This window comes from Chiloscyllium plagiosum, chromosome 22 (genome assembly GCF_004010195.1).
Source record: "Chiloscyllium plagiosum isolate BGI_BamShark_2017 chromosome 22, ASM401019v2, whole genome shotgun sequence".
NCBI classification, from domain to species: domain Eukaryota; kingdom Metazoa; phylum Chordata; class Chondrichthyes; order Orectolobiformes; family Hemiscylliidae; genus Chiloscyllium; species Chiloscyllium plagiosum.
Genome location: NC_057731.1, coordinates 28,584,528 through 28,609,459, shown reverse-complemented (window position 1 = coordinate 28,609,459; position 24,932 = coordinate 28,584,528). Strand labels below are relative to the sequence as shown.

General features: G+C 39.2%; 1 protein-coding gene across 3 annotated transcripts in view; it reads left to right on the top strand.

The window, feature by feature from the left end:
* Positions 1-24,932, top strand: part of LOC122561158 (phospholysine phosphohistidine inorganic pyrophosphate phosphatase) — a 194,819-nt gene that overhangs the window by 84,137 nt on the left and 85,750 nt on the right. For all 3 annotated transcript variants that reach the window (XM_043712654.1, XM_043712652.1, XM_043712653.1), the window contains one exon: positions 6,464-6,556. In XM_043712654.1, the coding sequence (XP_043568589.1) occupies positions 6,464-6,556 (93 nt within the window). The remainder of the gene's footprint in view (positions 1-6,463; positions 6,557-24,932) is intronic.

The window sequence follows — 24,932 nt, the reverse complement described above, 5'->3', positions numbered from 1 at the left end:
TAAATCTGTTATTGATGATTTTATAACAAGCAGTTACAAAATGTTAAGGTGGTCAGCCAGAGTCCACATAATTTTGTGAAAGGAAAATTGTGTTTGACAAATATATTAGAATGCTTTAAAGAATTAAGAAGTTCTGTGGATAAAGGGGAATGAGTAGATGGAGTGTATTTGGATTCCCAATGTATTTGAGTTCCTATATTAAAAGCTACTATTGGTTAGCAAACAGGAAGCAGAAGGCAGTGATAACATTTCATTTTCTGCTTGGTAAACTGCAACTCATGGAGTGTCAGAAGTCTCAACTTTTCACAACGTATGTGAATTAGTTGGATGAAGGGGCCAAGGCTATCATTGCTCAATTTGCTGATGTCATAGAGTCATAGAGATGTACAGCATGGAAACAGACCCTTCGGTCCAGCCCGTCCATGCTACCAGATATCCCAACCCAATCTAGTCCCACCTGCCAGCACCCGGCCCATATCCCTCCAAACCCTTCCTATTCATATACCCATCCAGATGCTTCTTAAATGTTGCAGTTGTACTAGCTTCCACCACTTCCTCTGGCAGCTCATTCCATACATATACCACCCTCTGCGTGAAAAAGTTGCCCCTTAGGTCTCTTTTATATCTTTCCCCTCTCACCCTAAAAAGTTTTAGAGCATCTTTCCGATAGGAAGGAGACCAGAATTGCGCATAATATTCCAACAGTGGCCTAACCAATGTCACTAAGTTTTGTAGGAAAGGAAGTCCTGAAGAGGGCATAAGGAGTCTGCAAAGCTTTGGACAGATTTGGACTGGGCAAAAAATTGGCAGATGGAGAATAATGCAAACTTGTCCAATTTGAAGGGAAAAATAGAAAAGAAATACACAACCTAAATGGAGAGCAATTGAATATCTGAGGTACTAAGGCATCTAAATGTGCCTGTACAGTATATGAATCACAGAAAGTTGGTGTGTGGCACTGAAGTGATTTGGAAGGCAAATGGAATTTGGTCTTCTATTGCAAGGTAAATGAATATCAAAGTAGGTAAAATGTAATACAGTTGTGGGGTCGTGTTCGAATAAAGATTGAAATCAGTGAGTTGTTAAAATAGCCTCTTTTAATCAGCAGTAACAGCACAAGTTCGGGTGGCAATAGAATCCTGAAATACAGTTCTTACAATGAGCCCCTTTATATACAGTTCTTGCATATATTAAAATTCCATTACTATAATGTTACATTTTTTATCTGTAGTACACAAACATTTGAAGAGCTTCTGTCCAGGAGGATAGGAGATTGGTTAAAACATGCAGTAGGTGCTGACTGCTACTTCTAATGGGATGACTGTCCGGTCTGCTTGCATCCTTAGGAGATGTTAGTCCTTTTGTCTTTTAAGTTAGTAAATATTAGTAAAAACGCTAGGCATATATGCTCTAAATAAGTTAAAAATTGTACCCTTACTTAATAAAAGAATAAAGGATATTAAACTGATTACTGCAGCTGGCTTGTGAGATTTATTTACAATTTGCTGGTATGAGTTTCATTCATTCATGCAATTCCATGGAAGCACTGTTTTGTCAGTTAGTTTCTCAAAGGGAAAATGGCTCAGTTAAAAGGTTCAAAATCACACAACACCAGGATATAGTCCAACAGGTTTAATTGGAAGCACACTAGCTTTCAGAGTGCCGCTCCTTCATCATTTTCTGTGATTTTTAACTTTGTACACCCCAGTCCAACACCGGCATCTCCAAATCACAGTTAAAAGGTATTTAATAGGTACTTAACCTATTCAGGTCAAGGAGATGGTTGGTAAGGGCTGATTAATATTATAATGTTTTGTGAAGACTTGATGGGGATGGTATTGTTCTGTATGCTACACTTATTCAGAGGTAAACACTGCTTGTAGCAAAGGCTGACAGGTGTGGAAATGCAGTACTGTAATGGGTTTGAAAGGGATGTTTTTAAGTTTGGATAGTAAAATATATTACAGAACCGCGGTTTTGTGAATGAATAAATGAAAGTGTGTTATAGTAAATAATGGGTTAGTAAAGGGCTGGGAATGAATGAACGAATGAATGGGAACCAATATTAATGAATATAAAGCGAGCTGATGAGTGAATTAATAAAGATAACCTATAACGCAATATCTCACACAGTATACAGGACACCCAGGGCCTGTATCCACCTGAGTTCAGATGAATGAACAATAGACTCATATAAAATTCTGAGTGCATGTGGTAGAGTCTAAGAGGATGTTTTCCCTTATGGAAGAATGGGAGAATTTTTTTTAGGTTGTAAGTTTGCTTGCTGAGCTGGTAGATTTGTTCCCCGACATTTTGTCACTATGCTAAGTAACATCATCAGTAAGCCTCCAATGAAACATTGGTCTTCTGTCCCACTTGCTATTTATGTGTCTTGGTCTGTTGGGTGATATCACTTCCAGTTCAGTTTCTGAGAGGTTGGTAAATGGGCTCCATATTAATATGTTTGTTAATGGAGTTCCGGTTTGAACCACAACAAACTAAGACACATAAATAGCAAGCGGGACAGAACACCAATGCTTCATTAGAGGCTCACTAATGATGTTACCGAGCATGGTGATGAAACATCTGAGAGCAAATCTATCACCTCAGCAAGCATACTTATCATCTGAGCTACAAATCTTCTCCAAAATTGCAATTTTTAAAAATCTGTCAGAGCATTGTTAATCTATGGATTTATCTACCTCTGAGATGAATGGAGGTAGAGTCAATTAAACATTTTTAGGGATGTGTTAGACAGATTCTTAATTAACAAATTAGTTGAAGGTTCTTTCCATGCAGACAAGAAGGTTAAGTTGAGATGCTACAACCCACTGCAGTAGTGTACCATAAATTGAGCCCAGTATTGCCAAAGTCATACCAAATGTTAAAGTTTCTTTTAAATATGTACATTACCCCAATTTACCTGACTTTCAGACCAAGGTTGATTAAAATAATGGACCAGGTATTTGTATTAACAAGCTGGGTCAACTGCTTTTTTGTCATTTATGTAAATTATTTGAATGTGAACATAGAAGTACGGGAGAAAGTTTGCAAATGACACCAAAATTAGAGGGGTAGTGGCCAATGAAGAAGGTTACCTCAGAGTACAACGGGATCTTGATCAGCTGGGACAATGGTCCGAGAAGTAGCAGATGGGGTTTAATTTCGATAAATGTGAGTACAGCATTTTTGAAAAACGAATCCGGGCAGGACTCGTACATTTAATGGTAAGGTTCTGGGGAGTGTTGCTGAACAACAAAGCCTTGGAGAGCAGCTTCATAGTTCCTTGGAAATGGAGTCGTTTGTAGATAGAATAGTGAAGAAGGCATTTGGTATGCTTGCCTTTATTGGTCAGTGCATTGAATATAGATGTTGGGAGGGCATGTGGCAGATGTACAGGATATTGGTTAGGCCACTATTGGAATACTGCATGGAATTCTTGTTTCCCGGCTATACGAAGGACGTTGTGAAACTTGAAAGGGTTCAATAAAGATTTACAAGGATGTGACCAGGGTTGGAAGGTTTAAGCTATAGGAGGAGGCTGAACAGGCTGGGGCTATTTTTCCTGGAACGTCGGAGGCTGAGGGGTGATCTTATAGAGGTTTATATAATCATGAGGGGCATGGATAGGAATGGGGAGTCCAAACTAGAAGGCAAAGGTTTAAGGTGAGAGGGAAAAGATATAGTAGAGACCTAAGGGGCAACATTTTCATGCAGAGGGTGGTGCATGTACGGAATTAACTGCCCGGGAATGTGGTGGGGACTGGTACAATTAAAACATTTTAAAAGGCATCTGGATGGGCATGTGAGTAGGAAGGGTTTAGAGGAATGTGAGCCAAATGCTGGCAAATGGGGCTAAATATAATTTAAGATATTTGGTCGGCATGGACGAATTGGACCAAAGGGTCTGTTTCCATGCTGTGTGTTTCTGTGACTCTCTAACTCTAAGTAGACAAAGTTGAAGGTCCTAGATACTTACTAAAAGAATAAAACCACAGGGTTCCATTGTTTAGAACAAATAAACTAAACTTTACAGTGCAAAGTTGAAAAGTAAAACAATCTGCAATATATTTATAACTTGCACTCTAACATTTAAAGTTAACATGAAATAAATCTGAGTTAACAGGCAATTTATGGTTGAACATCTCACAGATTTTAAATGGATGATGCTGTTGAGACAGATTCCACAAAGCTATGACATCTATGACACTGTGAGTCTCAAAGTCTAATTAAAATGCTTTCTCTTTTGCAATGGATTTCAATTATTTCACTTTTGAAGATCCAACTTTGGAAACTCCTTCACAGACTCTCTGACTCAGACACCCTCAACAGCTGCTCTCACCTTTTAGTTCAATCTCTTCTCCTAAAACTGAGTTCTTCAGTAGTTTTGAGACCATTCCCAAGCATCTAATTACTGACACAATTTAATCTTTTATCAAATAGTTGGCTTCATTGAGCTGTCATTGAATTTCTCCAAGCTAAAAATCTTTCTCAGTTGCATTAAGCAAATATTGTTTGTGGGCTTCCTTCACCCCACTCAGCTGCAATGAACTGTTCTGCAACTATTCCCTTGGACCCCTTTAGAGCCTTAACTGTCTGATGTCACTTCTTTTGTATTAGTATTCCCTCTACTCCAAACTGCAACTAACATCTTCTTGCAAATACAACGATAAATTGTAACCAGAGAACCTTTTAAAGCTATACCCATCTCCATAATGCTTAGCCAGCTCTGAGCTATGTTTGCTTGACCTTTCAGTTAAATATCCCTCATTTACAATATCTTCCTTGATCTGAAGATGTAAGTTAGTTTTACTATCTTTGAGTTCACAGAATATTTTTAATTGATGCAGTTTTAAGCCCAAATCAAACAATTCCTCTGAACTGTCATTACTGAAAGCAGTATAGACACGATGGCTCAAACCTTCTGAGGAGTGGTGATCAGTGTTGGATTGCTATTCTGTACCTAATTTTGGACATTAGGACCCATCTTCACATTTCTCATCAGCACTTCCAACTTCAGAAATGTGGAGCTATCTGAATTCAAAATGGTGCCTTATACTGCAGCAAAGATGAGGAAGTCAAACCGTGCCCCTTTTTTTATTTACAGCAGTAGATGACGTATTTTGTTAAATTGTTATAATTAGTTGTCTTCTACAATTATTAATTATCCCATGAATGGTATTTCCACATGTAGTATGAAGACCCATCTAACCACAGTTCCCACACCCCCATCAATAGTTTTAAAAGACATTTGAAGTTGAGGAACCTATAGGATCATGGAAAAAATCTGAATATGGGACCAAACAAGACTACACCTTTAAAGAACCATCTTGTATGATGAGCTGAACAGCCTTGTTCTGCACTATAAATGTCAGTTATTCTATATGTTCAATAATATGACTGTATGTGTGTGGGATATGTATATAACATGCACAACTAAGATTTAATAAAAATGAAAAATCAATCTCAGCAAGATCAACATATGTGTTCTTCCTTCCCTAATACATTATTTGAGAGTCATTTAGCTTAGATGATGATTGTGTGATTCATAATACAGAAAAGGACAGAGTTTGATTCATGTTCCAGCTGAAGTGGACTTTCTGCTCTGTCCAATTATAAAATCGTGACACAAACATGGTTCAAAAAATACCTGGGTAAAACATTGTCAAATTTACTACTCAAAATCATCCCAGCCAAGTCAGTAATAATGCCAACCCCAGAAACAGGCTCCCTCTGCTGAGCTTATATGAACTTGTACAATGAGCCCCAAGCATCACATTTTCATGAATTGTCTTGCCATGAACAACATCTGATACCTTTTTGTTTTAATTTATATTTGTGTTTTTTAACTAGTTAAAACTTGAGACAGTTAAAAGAAAAGGCACTCCTGCAAATGGATTGAATGTCAAGCTAAAAAGAGCAAAAACTAGAATGTCCCTTTTCTCATTAATGCACTTCTGAGAGTCATGAAACATTACGTTACCTACCTTTGCTGTACATGATAACTGCATTTAGGTGCATCATTACTTGGATAAAATGATTCTTTGGGCATGATGTTTATTGATTAAGTTTTTGATCAAAAATGCACAGTGACCCAATTGGTATTGAAATGTTCTGCTTACCCCTCCCCCCAAAAAATCTTTATTTCAAAAATTAGACTCAAAGTAGCTTTCAGTATACCTAATTGTAGATTTAGTCATCAAAGAAGCCGATATTGTCTGCAGCACATTTGACAAAGGAAGTGTTTAATTCAAAATGTTATTGCTTTGCTAAAAATCCAAATGCTTTGTTGTCTTTAACATCAAGTTGTATTCTGCCTTGAAGTCTCAGGTGCCTTTTTCTCTCAAGAATTACACATGCATCTGAAACAATTTGAAACAACTTTTGTTTCTGATTTGCAGCATCTGCAGTTCTTTCAGTTTTTATACATGAATTTGACTTTATTTTCATTCCCTCCTCCCAGTACGCCTGTGATATCGAAGCTGAAGTGGTAGGAAAACCAGCAAAAATGTTTTTCCTGTCTGCCGTATCTGACATGAGCTTACAGCCAGATCAGGTAAGAGCTAGTCTTTCATGCCTGACACCTGCGCTGTTACCTGTTGAATAAAAATACCTTGTTTGAATTGTTTCTCGTCATTTGGTTCATTTGATTTTTCAAATGGCTACAAATTTTCCTTCCAGGAATTGTTAGTTAAAGTTTATTTTGAATGAATTGTCAACGTAACAGAATTATTCCAGAGTTTATAGCAAGTGACAAAATGACTAAATGTTTTGTGTTTATGAAAGATAATAAATATAGATTAAGCAGACATTTCCTTCTGATAACTTGTGGCAGAGAAAAAAATCGTGTCATCCTTTTATATTAATTTTAGATACTTTTTTTAAAACAGTATGAATTATGAATCCAAAAATCATAGATCTGTAGATTAACAGCAGCTTTGCTTTAACCGCACACAACATTGGACTCTAGAGGATGGTGTGCAATTGTGATTTGAATTTAAATTCTCGTGTGACCAGGCATCCTGAATTGAAGCTTAATTAGCTGATTTATAACTTGAAATTCATAACTTCCATTTTATTTTCTGCATAAAAGTTGTTCTTTTCACCTTGCAAATATAGTGACTCTACAAATATTTTGTCTCATTTCCAGTTTACAAATAGAATTATATGGACAAGAACCTCAGCTAGAGGCTGATAGTGATTGATAATGATAGTGCTGTTGAGTTAAAAATCAGATATTAATATTTAATAAACTTCCATCCAGTACTCAGTGGCTAACTGTTTGGAGGAGTTTATTTCTTAGCAGTAATGAATTGGAATGTATTTTCTACTATGTGGCAGCCTTCTCTCTAGAAAGATGGTTTGTGCTATAGTGGTCAACTCTGGGTTGGCAACCACATCAGGAATTCACTCTGCATTTGCTACAAGGAAGACTGCAAAGGTGCATGATTTGCTGGCCTGTGTTTTTGTCTGAGCACTTTTCGCAGCCAGCTGAGCTTTTCATTCCTGTTTGCATCCTCCAGGGCCCTCCCAGACGTATGGCTTCCAATGGTCACAGCGCCGCTGACTGTCTGCCAGGGTCGGTGTCCTTTTAGCAGAGATATGGACACTTCGAAGGTCATGACCCAGCGTTCAGTTCATTGTACAGAAGGAGTTTGGGCATATGATTATCACCCATCTGGTACATGTAGCTGAGTTGCCAGCACAGGCACATTGAATTAGTAATGAGTGTATGGTATCACCATACTTCAGAACTTCTGAGCTGGTGCCCTTCATAGAATCTCTACAGTGTGAAAACAGGCTCTTCGGCCCAACAAGTCCACACCAACCTTCTGAAGAGCAACGTACCCTACCCTATTATCCTATATCTACCCCTGACCAATGCACCTAACCCACCCTGAACGCTGTGGGAAATTTTTAGCATGGCCAGTTCACCTAACCTGCACATCTTTGGATTGGAGGAAACCCATGCAGGAACAGGGAGAATGTACAAAGTCCACACAGACAGTCGCCTGAGGCTGGAACCGAACCCGCATCCCTGGCGCTGTGAGGCAGCAGTGCTAACCACTGAGTCACCATGACCTTGTCCTACTGTGAGCTGCTGAGCATACATCTGAGATAGCAAAGGGGAAAATTATTCAGCCTTTTCTCCTGCCTAACATAGGGTGTCCGGTTCTCACAACCATAGGAACAGAGGTTCACAAGGCTGTCAGGTTGCTGTTCTTCCACACCCTGTAGCTCAGCTTGAGCATAACAGCTGAAGATTTTGCAATGTGGGTGTTTCTTCAGCAGCAAGTGATATATTTTTGGTGCGTGTGGCGACTGGTATATGAAGCTATCACTATCCTCTAACATCACTTTGTCACGTTGATGCATAGCTGTATGGCAACATCCTAGACCCTGGGCATTTGTCTTCCTGATGCTGATGGTTAAACCAGATTCTTTATGGATGTCAGAAAGTATGTCAATTTGGTACTGCAGCTGTTCCTCAGAATAGACAATCCACATGCAATCCTTGGTATAGAACAACTTCCTAATGATGAGTCATTACACCTTTCTCAGATGCAAGACCAAGGAGAGAAATTGTGCACCTTGCCACTTTTCCTGTTTCCAGGTCTCTTATTCTCCCAACACATTTATCCCTCCTTGATATTTTAACATTCAATAATTGCCACCAAGTGCATTCATGATACACTATGTATCCTATAAAATGCAATAATGCAACCAATAGCACAAGGCCTTTCAGTCCAACAAACCTGCATCAGTTCTTTTGAACCCATATCCATCATAATATCAGGGAGGGAGTGCATTCCAAAGCCTAACCATTATTGGTGTAAAAGACTTTTCCTTATGTAACCTCTGGGTCTGTTGTCAACTAACTTAAGTTAAATCTGGATCATTTGATTGCAACTGTTGTTCATGTATTCCAGCTAACTATTCATAACTTTATACACCTGCATCAAATTCCTTCAGGTTTCTTGGCTGTAGGAAGAGCAACCCAAGGTTCTCTGTAATCTCTCATCCTTGAAGTCATTCTAGAAAATATGTACTGAACCCTTTCCAAAGCTTTCATATGCTCTGAATTAGGAGCTATAAATCACAGTTGGGTGGAACAGCATTGCTCAGGTTCAACTACACTTCAGTGCCTCTATTTATAAAACCCACTGAAAGCCCAGATTTCAGTATGATACATTTTACAACCACAGCTTTGTCAGACAATTACACATAACTTGAATGTTCATGTCATAAAATCAGCTCTGCTTCTTTGAACTTGACCTTATGCAATATCATCCATTAGGCCTGAACCCCACAAGTACCAAAATCAATAATTTCATGTAAAAATCAGCATATATTGAGCTCAGTGATATTTTCTATCGCAACTTGTGGTTTCATTTCCAAGTCTAAAAATAGCAAATCCTGCAGTAAAATTGCACCAACTAATTCACCTGCAGTAATGTTCTATTGCAGTCCATGCTCTAATTGAGAACATACACTTTGCATTGAGTGGTAAACATTTTCTCATCTTAAGAAATGCCACACTTACAGATGCCCAGCATTGAGTATCTAGTAGGAAAGCAAAATACTGAAGGTGCTAGAAATGTGAAATGTAAATAGAAAATGCTGGAAATACTCAGCAGGCCAGGGAGCATCTGTGGAGAGAGAAACAAAGGCAGTCATTTAGGACTATGATTAGCATTATTTCAGGCAAAGAATCACTGACTTCAATTTCTCTTAGCGTAGACGCCAAATGCACTTGTCAGCAAAATTCACCCCTTTTGCCAGGCGTCCAGAAAGTAATCAGAGTTTTGTCAATCTCTCATTCCTCTTCAGCACGAAACACAGCAGAGACTGCCAGAGACCTAGTTTGACATTGGCACAACATAAAACATACATTTTTCTCAAAGATTTAAGCCTGAAGAAAACATAAGCAATTTACTGAGCCATAAGCTGATGAATTTTAAAAATGAGTAATGGGTAGATGTATCCTCTTTATCTGAGCTGCTTGGGCTTTGTGCATTGTAGAGTGACTGGCCATTGCTTGGAGCTGTATTGGGACTGCTGCTCTGAGAGGTGGTTAATTTGGGTGCCTTGTTCAGGACCCTTGTCAAATCAGCGACGATGGCCAGAGTTTCTGATTTGGAGACGCCGGTGTTGGACTGGGGTGTACAAAGTTAAAAATCACACAACACCAGGTTGTAGTCCAACAGGTTTAATTGGAAGCACACTAGCTTTCGGAGCAACGCTCCTTCATCAGGTGATTGTGGAGGGCTCGATCGTAACACAGAATTTATAGCAAAAATTTGCAGTGTAATGTGAAACTATCACTGTATTCTAACAGATGAAAGGCTTAACAGACAATCAATTTTTCAGTGTATAATTTCAGTTACATCACACTGCAAATTTTTGCTATAAATTCTGTGTTACGACCGAGCCCACCACAATCACTCCGAAAGCTAGTGTGCTTCGAATTAAACCTGTTGGTGAGCAAGTGTGTGTGTGTGTGTGTAGTGAGTGCAGAGTGTCTTAAGTCTTTGAGGGGGTGCATGTTGGAGTGTGTGTGTCTATAAGGGTATGTGTGGGTGTCTGTGTGTGTGTGTGTGTGTGTGTGTGTAATGTGACATGAACCCAAGGTCCCAGTTGAGGCCCTCCCTATGGGCACCGAACTTAGCTATCAGCCTCTGCTCGGCCACTTTTCTCTGCTGCCGGTCCCGAAGTCCACCTTGGAGGATGGTCACCTGAAGGTCCGAGGCTGAATGTCCTGGACAACTCAGAGTTTCTGAGTAAGCCTAAGCTCATGGTATCTATTGCTTGTGTAGAAGGGCAGTGCTGCGAGTAAGACAAAAACTGCAGGTTGAGCCCAGGCCTGTGGACGGTAAGTGAATTCATTCACCACACCCAGCACGTGAGGTAGCCACTTGAGAGGAGCTAGTGCCTAAGCCCAGCTCTCCTAAAGATATGGGCCCTAGGAATTATCTGCAGTCCCCTCTCCCGGGCTCTGCTGCTGTGGGTAAGGCTGTACAGCTTCCTGTTAGTTCTGGTATTTAAGTAGACACCCCCTATAGTTGATCTGAAGACATTTAACAGCAGCAAACAAAATACACTAAACAGTGTCACTGTCAGATGCAGCACAGTTTGAGCCCACGATAAACCAATAGCTTCTGATGTTGCTCAAGGTCATTGCTGTCCTTAATTGTTATATTATGATGGAACAAGAAGATCACATTGAGCTCTTCAATGGGAAGCCAGTCTTCTCCAACAGCTTAAATAGACCATTCTTGCTCACATGGCCGAATGTCTTGGTGAGATTGGTGAAGACTGTGTCTAATGTCTCCTTTCCCCTACATTTCTCTTGGACTGAGAAGATTGTGGCCAATTGTCGATCCTTTCTAAAACTGCTCAGGCTTTGGAGAAACGTTTCAGCTGAGTTCTGAAATCTGATAAGAGCACCACAGACAAATACCTTCCCCACACTGCTCAGCAGGGAGATGCGATGACAGTTGTTACAATTACAGCGGTTACCCTTGTTCACATACAAGGGAAAAGTCTCTACATCTCACATGTCCTCATACAGAGTCCTCTCCCTTCAACAGAGACAGGGAGGTTTGTGCAGATGCTGCAGGAGTGTCGGATTCCTGTGTTTGAGTTCAGGCAGTGTGCAGCTTTGCCCATATCTTTGCTAAGGTACTTTACGATGGGTTCAATATCCAGTTCTCCTCTGACCGATAGGTGTCACATTTCTATGAGCTTCCATTGTGACTATGTTCTCCCAAGATTGCAACTCAGGATAGCGTTCAGCCCAACTCTCCAACTATTGCAGTCTTTGATGATCTCCTTTCCTTTGATTTCAGTGGATCCATTTGCCTTGTGAATGGATCTCTTTGATCCTCTCACATCTGTATTCTGAGTCGCCAGATGTCTGGATATTTTGGCAAAGTTGTAAACAATAGTCATTGATACACTGCCTACCTTTCTGTTGGACTTTACTTTGACTGGGTTTAAGTAAGCTGGAACAATCTGAAGTTTGCAACTCTATCTCAGAGTCAGAGAGTGTCGGGGAATCAGAAGTTCAAATTTCCCAGTGAATTCTCTTGGATATAATGTGTCAGCATTTCTTCTGGAGTTTTGACATAAGTTAAATAACCAGTCCACGAATATCTGGAAACCATACTGCTTGAGCCACTGTTTCAGGATTATGACCCTACCTTCAGAACGGGAACCATTGGATATGTTAAGAAAGTGAAAGGGCAAGAGGGTGGCAAAAGAAGCTCTGTGACAGGGTGGAAGGCAGGAGAGATTAAACAACAAAAAGAAGCATGGTATAATGCCAAAGGTAGAGCAGTGGAAATGATAAAGATCTGTTCAGAGGCAGTCTGGATGGCAGGATCCTGAATAATGAACCATCCAAGTGTGAAAAAAAAGGAAACAAAGAGAGAAAAATGAAAAAAAAACATCAAAAGCAAACTGATTTGATCTGAGGTTACACTATAAATTGTTGAACTCTGTTGAGTCCGTCAGGCTTTGGGTTTCCAGTTGAAAGATGAGGTGTTGTTCCTTTAGCACGGATTGACTTTCATTTAAATATTGCAGGAGGCGGAAAACAGGAAGTAGAGTGCAAGTAAAGGGAGAATTTAAATGACACATGATTAAAAGCTTGGGTCCACACTTTCAAACTGAGCAGCCATTTTCTGCAAAGCAGTAACACAATCTGCATTTGGTTTCCTGTGTGTAGTGGAGATCACAATGCGAGAAATGAATACAATCATCTAAACTGAAAGATGAACTAGTAAATCACTGTTACACCTGGTAAGAGTGTTGAGGGCTTTGAATAGTGAGAAGAATGAAGATGAAAACGCAGAGGGATGTCTCAGGAAGGGGAGAGAGTGCTGTGAGTGACTGAGGAGTCAAACTGGGTATCCAAATCTCTGGGGAATGCTGGAAGTGAAAGAGAAGATGTGTTTTGAGGGTGATATGCCAGTTGTGGGCAGAAATCAGTGATTCCTTCAGTTTTCAACCAAACATAAAGTCCATGCCTATTTAAATATTTTTAATGTTTAACTGTCTAGTTAATATTTCTGGTGGAAAGTGACTGGATGTGGCCTGTATCCCATCACCAAGACACTATTTGTTTACAAGTGCATAGTACTTGATGTGAGTCCAGCTTCCTCAAAATCAGCTCTGAGTGAACAGGATGTCTGGCACTCCTGTTTATGTCTGTCTGCCAGGGCCCCCTGATTGGGTCAGATTAACAGCCCCAATTAGGGAACTCATATTCTGAGGTCTATTTGGCTGCCCTTGTTATAGTCATGACAGTGTCTTCTTTGTGAAGATGACTGTTACAGTATGAATTATTGGCAGTGAGTTCAAATGCAGAGGTTCACACCAGATTTTCCATTGGTTCCCTGACTTAATGCCAAGCTACTTCCCAATTAAAAGCAGATCGGGAGCAAATAAACTCCTATTATTAAAAGTGAAAGTCAAACCCAGCCTCACTCTTTGGAAACCACATTTCATAATATGTTGTTACTTGAGCTATTTGCAGCATTCAGTGTTTGAACACAAATATTTCTGCTTCTTCAGTCCACCATTAGTTGTTATATATCCCAATTGCTACCTGAAGCACCCCATTGACTGGACATAATGCACCGTTATTGAGTGGAGATGCCTGACTGCTTTATCTTCAGTTTTCCAATGGTGTGGGTTTTGCAAGTGTCTGTGTATTTTAACAGTAGGTTATGAGAGTTGAAAGTTTTTTTTTAATATGACAAAACTGGGAGTATACGAACATCCCAGGGCTCACTAATCTATGGGTGAGAATGAGGTTTGCAAGCTGTGTGACCTCAGAGCACTGGTTCTTGCCAATGGATGCTGGTGTAAACCTGGTTGACCGGCAGTGAATTTAAAGCAAGATCATTTGGAACCTCTGTAAAGTGCGATCAGGTTACTTTGTCATCCATCACAGACCCAACAACCCCAACAGGGTTGAATGGCCTCCTTCCAAACTGAAAACCTCTCCTACTGTGATACCATGTTAAGACAGTTCCAACAATTATTATTTCTGAAGGCTTTATTAATAATAATGGGTGGGGATTTCCCTGCCAGCCATGGTATGAATAATGGTGAGAAAGATGGGAAAATATGGAGCAAATGAAATAAATCAGGATCTTAATGACAAGAAATATTTTTGCTATTTTCCTCTCAAGCTTTAAATGGAGATATAAGAAACCCAGTATTGAGCAGCAACTGTCTGACTTCCATTCATTTATACCTCATTAAAGCCCCAACATCACTTCCGACTCTCCTCTCCTTCCCTGAGAAACTAAATAGTGCAAATTTCCTGACACATGAATTTGAGTGGGTACCTGCTAGCTGCAGCCATGATAACACTTGTCTGAGTCTTCATCCAATTACTTCTTCATAACAATGCCCCTGCATGCTCCAGGGCCTCTCTCCTCCTTTGAGGACAGTGTTCTGAAGAAGTGTCATATTGGAATCAAAATGCCAACTCTGTTTCTCTCTCTGCAGATGCTGCCAGACCTGCTGAGTTTCCCAGCGTCTGTGTTTGTTTCACTACCTTCCCTGACATTTGGTCCACATCGATCAGAATCAGTGGCTCATCACATCATCGTGCCTGCTCTTGGATCAACTCACACACCACTTCAGACCTTCGACATGTCACTACAGAGGAGAAAGTGAGGACTGCAGATGCTGGAGATCAGAGCTGAAAAATGTGTTGCAGGTCACCTGACCTGCTGTGCTTTTCCAGCAACACATTTTTCATGTCACTACAGAGCTCAGGGTTCCCCAACACTTGCTTTTTCTGCCAGGTTGCTTTTTGCAACCTGTATGTCTAGGATGCATCTCATGGCTCTTAGCTTGGTTTCTCAGCACCCAGTCACTTTGCACTTATTTGGAGATTGCTAGCCTCTATCTACTTCACAGTATTTTCTCAGTAAATGTTCTCAGACTTTGACATACAGGCCTCTGGCTTCTATGTGGGCCACCTTGGGTTTTTTTTTGCACACAGGAGTTTTTGGTGCTCCATTTGAGGCTACCAGTCTTTGCTTTGCAATGCCATTTAGCGCAGAGAGAAAGCCAGGTCAGTTGTCACAGTGGGAAGCACTACCAAAGAGTGAACATGTCACTGTCTGGCACTATGCATCAATGACTTCATACACTCAGCATAAAGTGCAATAAACACACTGCAAATGGCCCATGTGTGAAAGTGAAAGGGGAGCAAACCTTAGCGGGTGAGTGTGTAAAAAGTGCAGAGGGCAGGAAGGGTAAATAGTTAAGGGAGGTGAGGTAGGTGACAGCCATTGAGTAGACAGAATGCATGAAATAGTGAGTCTTGCAGTCAATAAGCCTTTGTGAGAGGTGTGTGCAGTGACAGTGTTAGAGTGAGTTGTTGCTATTCGAGTGAGAGGCAACATAGAGAAGATGATTGCACTAGCCCTTTTAGAGCCAAGAAGATTATTGACCTGCTCCCTGCACTGTTTGGCATCCTGCTTCACCAGAGACAGGGTCCTGTCCCAGGCTGCAATTTGGTGAGTTTGGTGGCATTGTATCGTGTGACTGATGGCAGGATAAAGGTCTGTCCTCCTCTCCCCCTCCCCATTCAGGAACATCTCCAGGCCCCTGTCCATGAAGCAGGGAGTGAGCTGTCCTTTCCTCTAGGCCATGCTCTCAGTCCTGATAGTACAAGGACCAAATTTGAGGGCCAGGTCCTGGCCTGCATTGTCTAAAATGGTGTTCAGTTGGATTTTAAATATGGCGCCAGCGGTGTGACACCATAAGGTGCAACTCTTTATTTCAAAACATAAAATTTACTTTTAATATTTTCATTTTTCCTTTTCTGATATTTGTATAATGAAGTAACCTACACCTACACAGCGATAGTTGAAAGGTTGTTGAATATCCTAATCCTCAGAGGGGGGAATGGTGGGGTGGATAAACCAGCAGAATCAGAACAAGAAACTAGATAAATAAATGATTCAAAGCAGCAAATACTCTTTTTGTTTTATCAACCGTATTTGATTGTGAGTAGAGCTGTTGCGATCTCAGCATTAATCTGATGCTGATGTACCCTCACTAAGTCCTGTTTGTAAGTGTAGGTCTGTAATAGCTCATCAGAACTACAACATTGATTCCAGTGCATTCTCTTAAAACTTAATCTATTTCTGTTTCCTTCAAATATCCTTTTAATAATAGAATAAATAGTTTTTTCTTAGTTTCATAAATATGAAATATTTTGTGCTTAAAGCTGCTTTGATCAATACTGTTGTGATCGATGATTTCTGCGATTGCTTGTTTTTGAATAAGTATTAACTGAGTATTGTGTTATCAAGGCAGTCCTGTTGCACACAGTCTTTTCTCTGAGAGCTTGACATTAAACCTGGTCTTTACTCATAGTCTGAGAGGTGTACAGCACAGAAACAGATCCTTCGGTCCTACTCATCCATGCCGACCAGATATCCTAAATAAATTAAGTCCCATTTGCCAGGATTTGGTCCATATCCCTCTAAACCCTTCCTGTTCATATACCCATCCAGATGCCTTTTATATGTTGTAATTGTACCAGCCTTCACCACTTTCTCTGGCAGCTCATTCCATATATACACCATCCTCGGTGTGAAAAAGTTTAGGTCCCTTTTAAATCCCCCACCCCCACCACCTTAAGCCCTCTAGATTTGGACCCCCCCCCCCAGGAAAAAGACCTTGACTATTTACCCTATCTATGCCCCTCATGATTTTGTAACCTTCAATAAGGCCATCCCTCAGCCTCTGACAATCCAGGGAAAATAGCCCCAGCCTATTCAACCTCTCCCTTTAGCTTAAACTCTCCTTCTCTGGAAGCATCCTTGTAAATCTTTTCTGAACTCTTTCAAGTTTCACAGCATCCTTCTTGTAGCAGGGAGACCTGAATTGCACACAGAATTCCAAAATGGTCTAATCAATGTCTGTACAGCCACACTATGGCCTCCCAATTCCTATACTCAACACACTGACCAATGAAGGCAAATGTACCAAATGCTTTCTTCATTATCCTGTCTACCTGCGACTCCACTTTCAAGGAGTTATGAACCTGCACTCCGAGGTCTCTTTGCTCAGCAACACTCCCTAAGGCCTTACCATTAAGTTTATTAGTCCTGCCCAGATTTGCCTTTCCAGAATGCAGCACAAAATGCAGCACCTCACATTTATCTAATTAAATTCCATCTACCACTCCTTGGCCAATTGGCCCATTTGATCAAGATCCCGTTGTACTCTGAGGTAACCTTCTTCGCTCTCCACTACCCCTCCAATTTTGATGTCATCTGCAAATATACCATACCTCCCTTTGTTCACATGGAAGTCATTTACATAAATGATGAAAAGCAGTGGACCAGCTGATGTGGCACACATCTGGTCACAGGCCTCCAGTCTGAAAAGCAACCCTCCACCACTACCTTCTATCTTCAAGCCAGTTCTGTATCCAGTTCACTCCTTTTAAAGGAGCCAAGAACTGAAGCTCAGAACAACACTAGCATGTTGTGCTCCTCCCATTACTAACTTTAAAAAGCGCTTTTTAAAATTGCTTTTTCTTTGCAAAACTTCATATGTACTTGCAAGTGTTTTGTATTCTGCAAATTAAGTGATTCCTTTAAATAAGTGAGGATATAAATTACTATTCTTTCTACCTGGGGTATCTGTCACGTGTGTCTAACAGAATAGTAGCTGACCCTCTATCAGGTTTTCACTAATGTTGTGATCTAAAAATAAAACAGAGTTCAGGTCATGTGTCTCCCCACCATAACCCCTCTGATAGTCTTGAATCTTGAGATATTCAATAAGAGAGAGACTCTGTAGTGTCAATGTAATATCACTTGTTGCATCAATGTTATATCCTACATTGACCATCTTAAAATAGTCCCTGCCAACATAATTGTGCAAGTTCACAATGTAGTAAGTGTTTTGCTAATAGTAGAATTGGTCTTTTTATAATTCCTAGGATCTGAGTTTGAACATAACTCATACTCATTTTAATGTTCTTTGTTCTGATAGTTCTAAGTGAAGTAAACTGAGTATTTCTCCCAACCAATTGGCAGCTAGTGTTAGATTCCATTTCCTCCCCTTTCTTTGTCTGACCATTCGGTATTGGCCTGATTAATGCTAATTTTATCAAGCCTGTTCTGAAATACTATAAGTAGTTTGTTGGGGGTGGATGGGACAGGAAATGACGCATTGATTTTGCGTCCAAAGTGCTAAAAAAAAATCTGCATTTTTAATCCATATTCTGAAAACCTTTCACAGCTTCCTTTACAAGGAGTGGTGCCACCTTTCTCAATTTTACAAACAGAAAATTTAACAGGTGAAAACCATCAGTCCTTATGCATCACAAATGGAAGAGAATTGTTATTAGTGAGTTGCATTTGAACAGAGGAATAAAGAAGAGCATTTTCTTTATTTGGAGAAAACTCCAAGCACTGGGGTGGGCAAGGACTCAGTCTGAGGTCTAAGGTATGAGATCAAATTTGAAAAATATAAAAGTGATAAATGAAGACAGATCACTCATATGATACTAACTGTTAGTCAAAAGCGCTATTTAAAGTTTAAGGTCAACAAATGAGTACAAATTGATGGAAAAAGTGAGTTTAGAATTGATATGAGGAAGCACTTCTTCATGCTAGGAGTGAGTGTGTAGAAGATAATCTCAGATATTGAAGACAGCATGCATTAGGTTGTTAAATACTGTGGGGAAATGGTCCTCACATCTATAATTTTGTGATGAACTTAATATAAGGGATATAATGAAATACAAACAGTAAAACTTGCACTAAACCTAGTTTGTTCTTATTTACTTTTCCTATAAGTTATATTTATTAATGGCCCAAGTTTAGTTTCTTTCTTAAGAATTTAAAATCATAATAGCTTTTTAATTTCTTAGCAAACCAGAACTTCTGCTGTCCAGTTATGTTCAACAAAGAACAAGGAATTTCTGCTCAATCTGGATTAAAACTTTTCTGTCTGCCCTATTTGTTAAGAATTCATATGTTTGTTATTGAGTGTAAATTGTAAATAAGATGGGGATAGTGATCATGTACTACTTGTACAAATTCACTGGTGCACTGTAAAACTAGTGGTATGTTTCAATTAAACCTGTTGTTTTTCAATAAATTTTATGTGTTTTTATTTAGTGATTTCTATTCTTTTGTTCAGGTTCTCATTCCCTGATTTCAGTGTATGTCTGCAGCCTTATTTTGTTCATAGGAGCATTAAGAAAGTAAAAACTTGCCACACTTTAATTGCATGATTACATTTCAAAGTAAGTAGTCTGAAAATTACTGTTGGTGAATAATGTAATATTGACAAAGGGACACCAGGGAATGACCTTAAATGAATGGAGTGAGCTCGTTAAATTAAGTTGTGGATGCACTTAATCTATAGGATGATGAAAATGCACAAGGTCATCGTGAACCACATCTGGTTTTGAGAAAGTACTGATTACAGTTAAAGTTACTTTTGCCTGAGGTCTGAGAGGTCTCAACCCTAAAATGTTATTCTTTGTTACCAGAGAAACTTTGTCTTTTCCATATGTTCTAAACCTGGAAATGCTAGATCTTGTCAGTGAGTGGTAAGTGAGAAAGGCCTCCATTGTATCAGACTAATTTATTCACTGCAAATCTACAATAATTTAAACTGGCTCTTTGAAATTGAGTCAAAAGCATGCTTATTAGTATGATTATAGTTTGAAATGCTTTGAGTGAAAGTAGCTCATTTTGACATTTCGTGAGTGATTCCACTCCCTTATAGCACTCCTATTATAACAAATTGCTGTTTAGCCTATTTAGCAGTAATTTTCATATATTTTCAAGCAAGCTATTGTGTGACACGAGTATAATAGGCTAAAGGTGACACATCGTTAACTATATTAATGATAGTTCACCATAAACATAAGAGGAAATAAGTTTTTAGTGGGATGCACGGTGGCTCAGTGGTTAGCACTGCTGCCTCACAGCGCCAGGGACCTGGGTTCGCGTCCCACCTCGGGCGACTGTCTGTGTGGAGTTTGCATATTCTCCCTGTGTCTGCATGGGCTTCCTCCGGGTGCTCTGGTTTCCTCCCACAATCCAAAGACGTGCTGGTTAAGTGAATTGACCATGCTAAATTGCCCATAATGTTAGGTGCATTAGTCAGGGGTAAATGTAGGGTAAGGGAATGGGTCTGGATGGATTACTCTTCGGAGGGTCAGTGTGGACTTGTTGGGCCGAAGGGCCTGTTTTCATACTGTAGGGAATCTAATCATTATACCACTCTAAAGATGGCACACCACTATGCCATAAAGTGAGCAGAAGTGGGCTCGGGAGACTTGTGTTTTCAGAGTTATGCTGTTTATACAATGTAGAACATGTAATTTTCCCACTGGATGGAAGAAAAACTATGAGTCATTCCAAATTACTATACTACTGATGGACAGGCCCACTAGATTTAGATTGACTAAAACAATAGTGAAACTGAGAGGTTATACCCATCAGGCTGTATTGATTAGACATAGACCTGTTTTTCTCTGGTAAAGGAAAGATTTTGAGTTGACTTGATGTTTTTAAAGAGTTTGATGGATAGATGAGGAGGTGATACCAGAATTACAGGTGATAAATAAAAAGTATTAATTGATAAATCAAATAGAAAATCAAAATAAACCTATTTTCTTAAAGAATTGTTAAAATATGGAATTCACTTCCACAAGAAGTGATTGAAGCAAACAGCATGAATATATTTAAAGGGAAACTAGATATACATAAAAGGAAATAATGTTTTAGACAAGTATATTGTGGATGTAGAAAGTAGGACATGTGCCTGTTGCAATGAATAGTTTGTTTCTCAATATAAATGTTATGCAATAATTTTTAGTAGGCTATGGCAATTGAAAAAATCAAATTTTGTTGCTAAATGAAATTCTAGATTTTTTACTTCAATTTGGTGCTCATATTCTACAACTCTTAACTTGATAATTGAGACTAAATTGTTGGTGGCATAAATTAGATGGGTTTATAAAATATTCACAGGTGCTAGTCAGTATTTTGAGGTCAAACATACTTTTCCCATGTGAACTGAGACATTGACTGACATCTAATTGCAGGCTGGCTGATTACCCAGTCTTTTTAGATGGAAAGGCCTGAGGAGAGGCAAACAATTCTTCTTTATAAGAAGGCTTAATGGAAAGAATTTGCTTGATTTTAGTTCATTAGGTTACATGGCTGTATTTTGATCACTCTTAGTATTAAGCTGTTTATCAGGATTGTAAATGAATATCTTTGTAAAAATGGAATGAATAACAGGAGGTCTGTTACCAACTTAAACATTATCAAGCATTAGTACTTCTATTAGTGATTTGTCTTACAGACTAAAAGGAATGCTGTAATGTTTGTACTTGTGAATTCAGTTTGACATGTAATGTTTGAGTATACTGGTGAAGCAGGACCATTACTGTGAGTAATTCATACTTATCTGCATATCAGAACAGCAAATCAAGTGTAGGGATTATTATTTAATGCCCAGCATTATATGAGATATGTTTTGAAGTGGTTGGAAATCCCTCAGGAGACATCAAGACATTGAATAAGCCAAATGTTTAATCAGTGACAAGGAGTTTGGGGTGCTCTTTTATGAGTACAAAAAGCTGTATTAATTTGCTCATGGCTACATTGGGCATGAGATGTAAATTTTTCGGAGTTCTTAATGAACTGTTATAACTCGCCATTGCTGGTAACCTAGATAAGAAAAGTATGGGTTAATTCAGCAGATTTATTCCTTTGTAGGATGAACCAGTTGTAGTCAAAGTATCGGTTATCTTTTATCTGTTGGCAATATTTAATTCAAAGGAATTTATTTAAGAATTATTAAATGGGAGATTCTTTGCACTTGGCAAATGTGTAAATTCCCAAAACATGAAACAGGCAAGAGGATTTATCAGTCTATTTTACTGAACTTCATGCATTTGCTGCGCATTTCTATGTGCCTAAATTTAATCTCAATGGTTAACTTAATCCTGACAGCCAGACTACCAGCCTCAGAATGCGAAATTCTTAACCCTAAAGTGAACAGTTTTATTTTCCTACTAATAAAGAAGCTGCTATTTACTTTTCCAATTTACTACTTTTATTGTAGGCTGGTCACACTATCTGTCATGGATGTTCATCCTCTTAGATATTCCTCCCTACCTTGTCAGCCTAAAAAAGTATTTTATACCTTACTTTTGATGACCAGAGCTTTTTATTTCCCCTGACATAAGACCTTTCGACCTCCATCTTCTCACCAATGATTTTTTAAATCCTGAATGATTTGGGAATAATTGCAGTGCCTTTAGTGATTATTACCCTTCACTGATAGTAAATCACTGAACTCCCCTGAGGCCAGAACCCAATTTTTGTCTGCGTCTGCCACTGTCTGTTTCTGCAAGCACCACTGCTCACGTGCAACTGTATTTTGCGCAGCATCTGCATGTATCTGTCCTTCCTTGGTTTGATGCATGGGATGAAAGAAAACCTAACTTTATTGATTAGAGTACTACTGCCACTGTTCGTAAGTTAATGACAACATTGGTAAAGAGGGGAAACCAGTCTGAATGTCTAGTTAACTGACCACCTTAGTCCCACTTCAGTCCGTTGAATGAAAACTACTTTAAGGCAAAGAACAATTACGAGTATCATTAGAACAGATATTTACAGATATTTGGCATGCAAGGCAAACAGCATCCATGACTATTTCTGCTACATCACTGTAGTTTCTCCCCAAGTTATGGTAGGAGATCAGGAGCATCCAATTGAAATCCTGCCCAACAAGAATGCCTCCCTTCTTGTGAACTTTCTGCATTTGCTACGAGCTGTTTGCATTGATGTTCCACAAATATTTTCTCTTTTTTTTATTGAAATGTGAGCATTGACGGAAGGAATTGGAAAATGTACAACAGCAGAATGGGTCGTAATTAGTGCCTGAACTCAAAGGTGCTTTATATATAAGTTGAAACTTTATTCTGGAACAGCACAGCAGGTCAGGCAGCATCCAGGGAACAGGAGATTCGACGTTTCGGGCACAGGCCCTTCTTCAGAAGAAGGGCCTGTGCCCGAAACGTCGAATCTCCTGTTCCCTGGATGCTGCCTGACCTGCTGTGCTGTTCCAGCAATAAAGTTTCAACTTTGATCTCCAGCATCTGCAGACCTCACTTTCTCCTGCTTTATATATAATACCAAGGACTTGCGTTGTCAAAAATAATGTAAAAAGGAATTCAATTCAAGTTTTGTGGACATTTCTTTGACCAAGGTCATTGACTGCTGTGGACCTTGGAATTTGTTTAGGCAAGATTTCCTTAACTTTTTAAAAAAAATTCATTCATAATATATGGGTGCAACTGGCTCAGCCGGTGTTAACAAGGGAAGATTCCACCATCTGCCACGGCAGCATTCGAAACGGATTCCCAAGAACATTGTCTGGCTCCCTGCTTGAATAGTTGAACAATAATACCACAAGACTATTGCTTCCAGTTGTACCCTTTTGGGGTTGTTTCTCATACTGAGTGGTTTGGAGGGGTTCTTGTTTAATTTAGTTCACTTGGAGGATAGCCTAAGAATTAACTTAGTTGGAGGAAAGCATGCTGACAACCAGCTGAGTTAGAAGAAAGCTTGCTTTGAGCAATCTGTCCAGCTTATCTCTCCCAGTTATAAAAAGAAAAAAAACTCTCCACATCAATTCAGGGTAAAACCGGTCTATTCCCTAGAAAGAGTAGTTGGAAGAACATCTCAAGATTGTATTTGCTGAGCAAGCGATATCTGTAAGACTTCAGAGGCAACCAGGCATTATTCGTGACTTAACTACAATGTGCTAGAACATCAGAGTAACAGACTCCAGAAGATATTGCAGTTTATCCATTTGGCTTCAAGAATAACCCATTGGCTTAATATTTTTATGTCAGAAAACTAAACTGTACAGAGAATTCATTTATCTTCTCTTTCCCAGAAGTGTGTCTGTGTGTCTTGCATATATTTAAAGAGTAAGCTTTATGCTTCTATATATTACTGACTTGTGTATGTTAACCAATTATTGCATGGTTACTGAGAAAGTTTTCCTTGGATAATAAACCTATAACTGTGTTTATAAAGATACCTGTTGTTTAAAACCTGATGTAGACGAGATATTTAATTGGCAAACTTGATATGTGGGAACATTATTTTTATTTTGTGTTGCAATCCAGGGAGTAGTGATCAAGAGTAATAGTGCACTACTGCAGCTTTGTAACATAAAAGTGGGCGCTGACAATGAGGGATACTCAATGAGGACATCATTTACTTGGCAATGTGGTGCTAATAACTGGAGATGTACCAAAGGAATTGTACATGATTTCTTGTATGTTGTTAGTTTTGGCAGTTATCATGATTTTTCTTTTGAGTTGTAAATAACCATGGCTAGGCTAATTGAATTGGCTGGGAAGTTATGGATTGAGTTAAAAGGAGGAGTTAGGAAAGCTGATATTTTTAAGATAATAGCTCAATTTTTCTAGTTGGAAGAACAGCAACACAAACCAGGTGGTGAGTCAATTGTGTTAGTGACAAGTTGAATTCAATGAAGAAGCTTGAAAAAGAAAAAGAAATGGATATTAAAAAAACTTACATTTGGGGAAAAAGAACTAAAGAACACTTCAACGGGAGTTAAAGGAAAAGAAAAGTATACCTCAGAGAGAGCCTTGAGAGGAAAGAGAAAGAATAGGAAAGCAATTCAGACAAGAGCAAAAGAGAGAAAGGGGAGAATATTAGCTGAAAAAGCTGTAATTTAAAAAACAAGCATCTGACTTCAGGGAACATCCTGCCAAGGAATGTCTGAATCAAAAGCACAACTCCGTGTTTAAATTTCTGCAAATCCCTCCAAAATTTGATGAAAGGGATGCTGTGTTTTTCATTTCT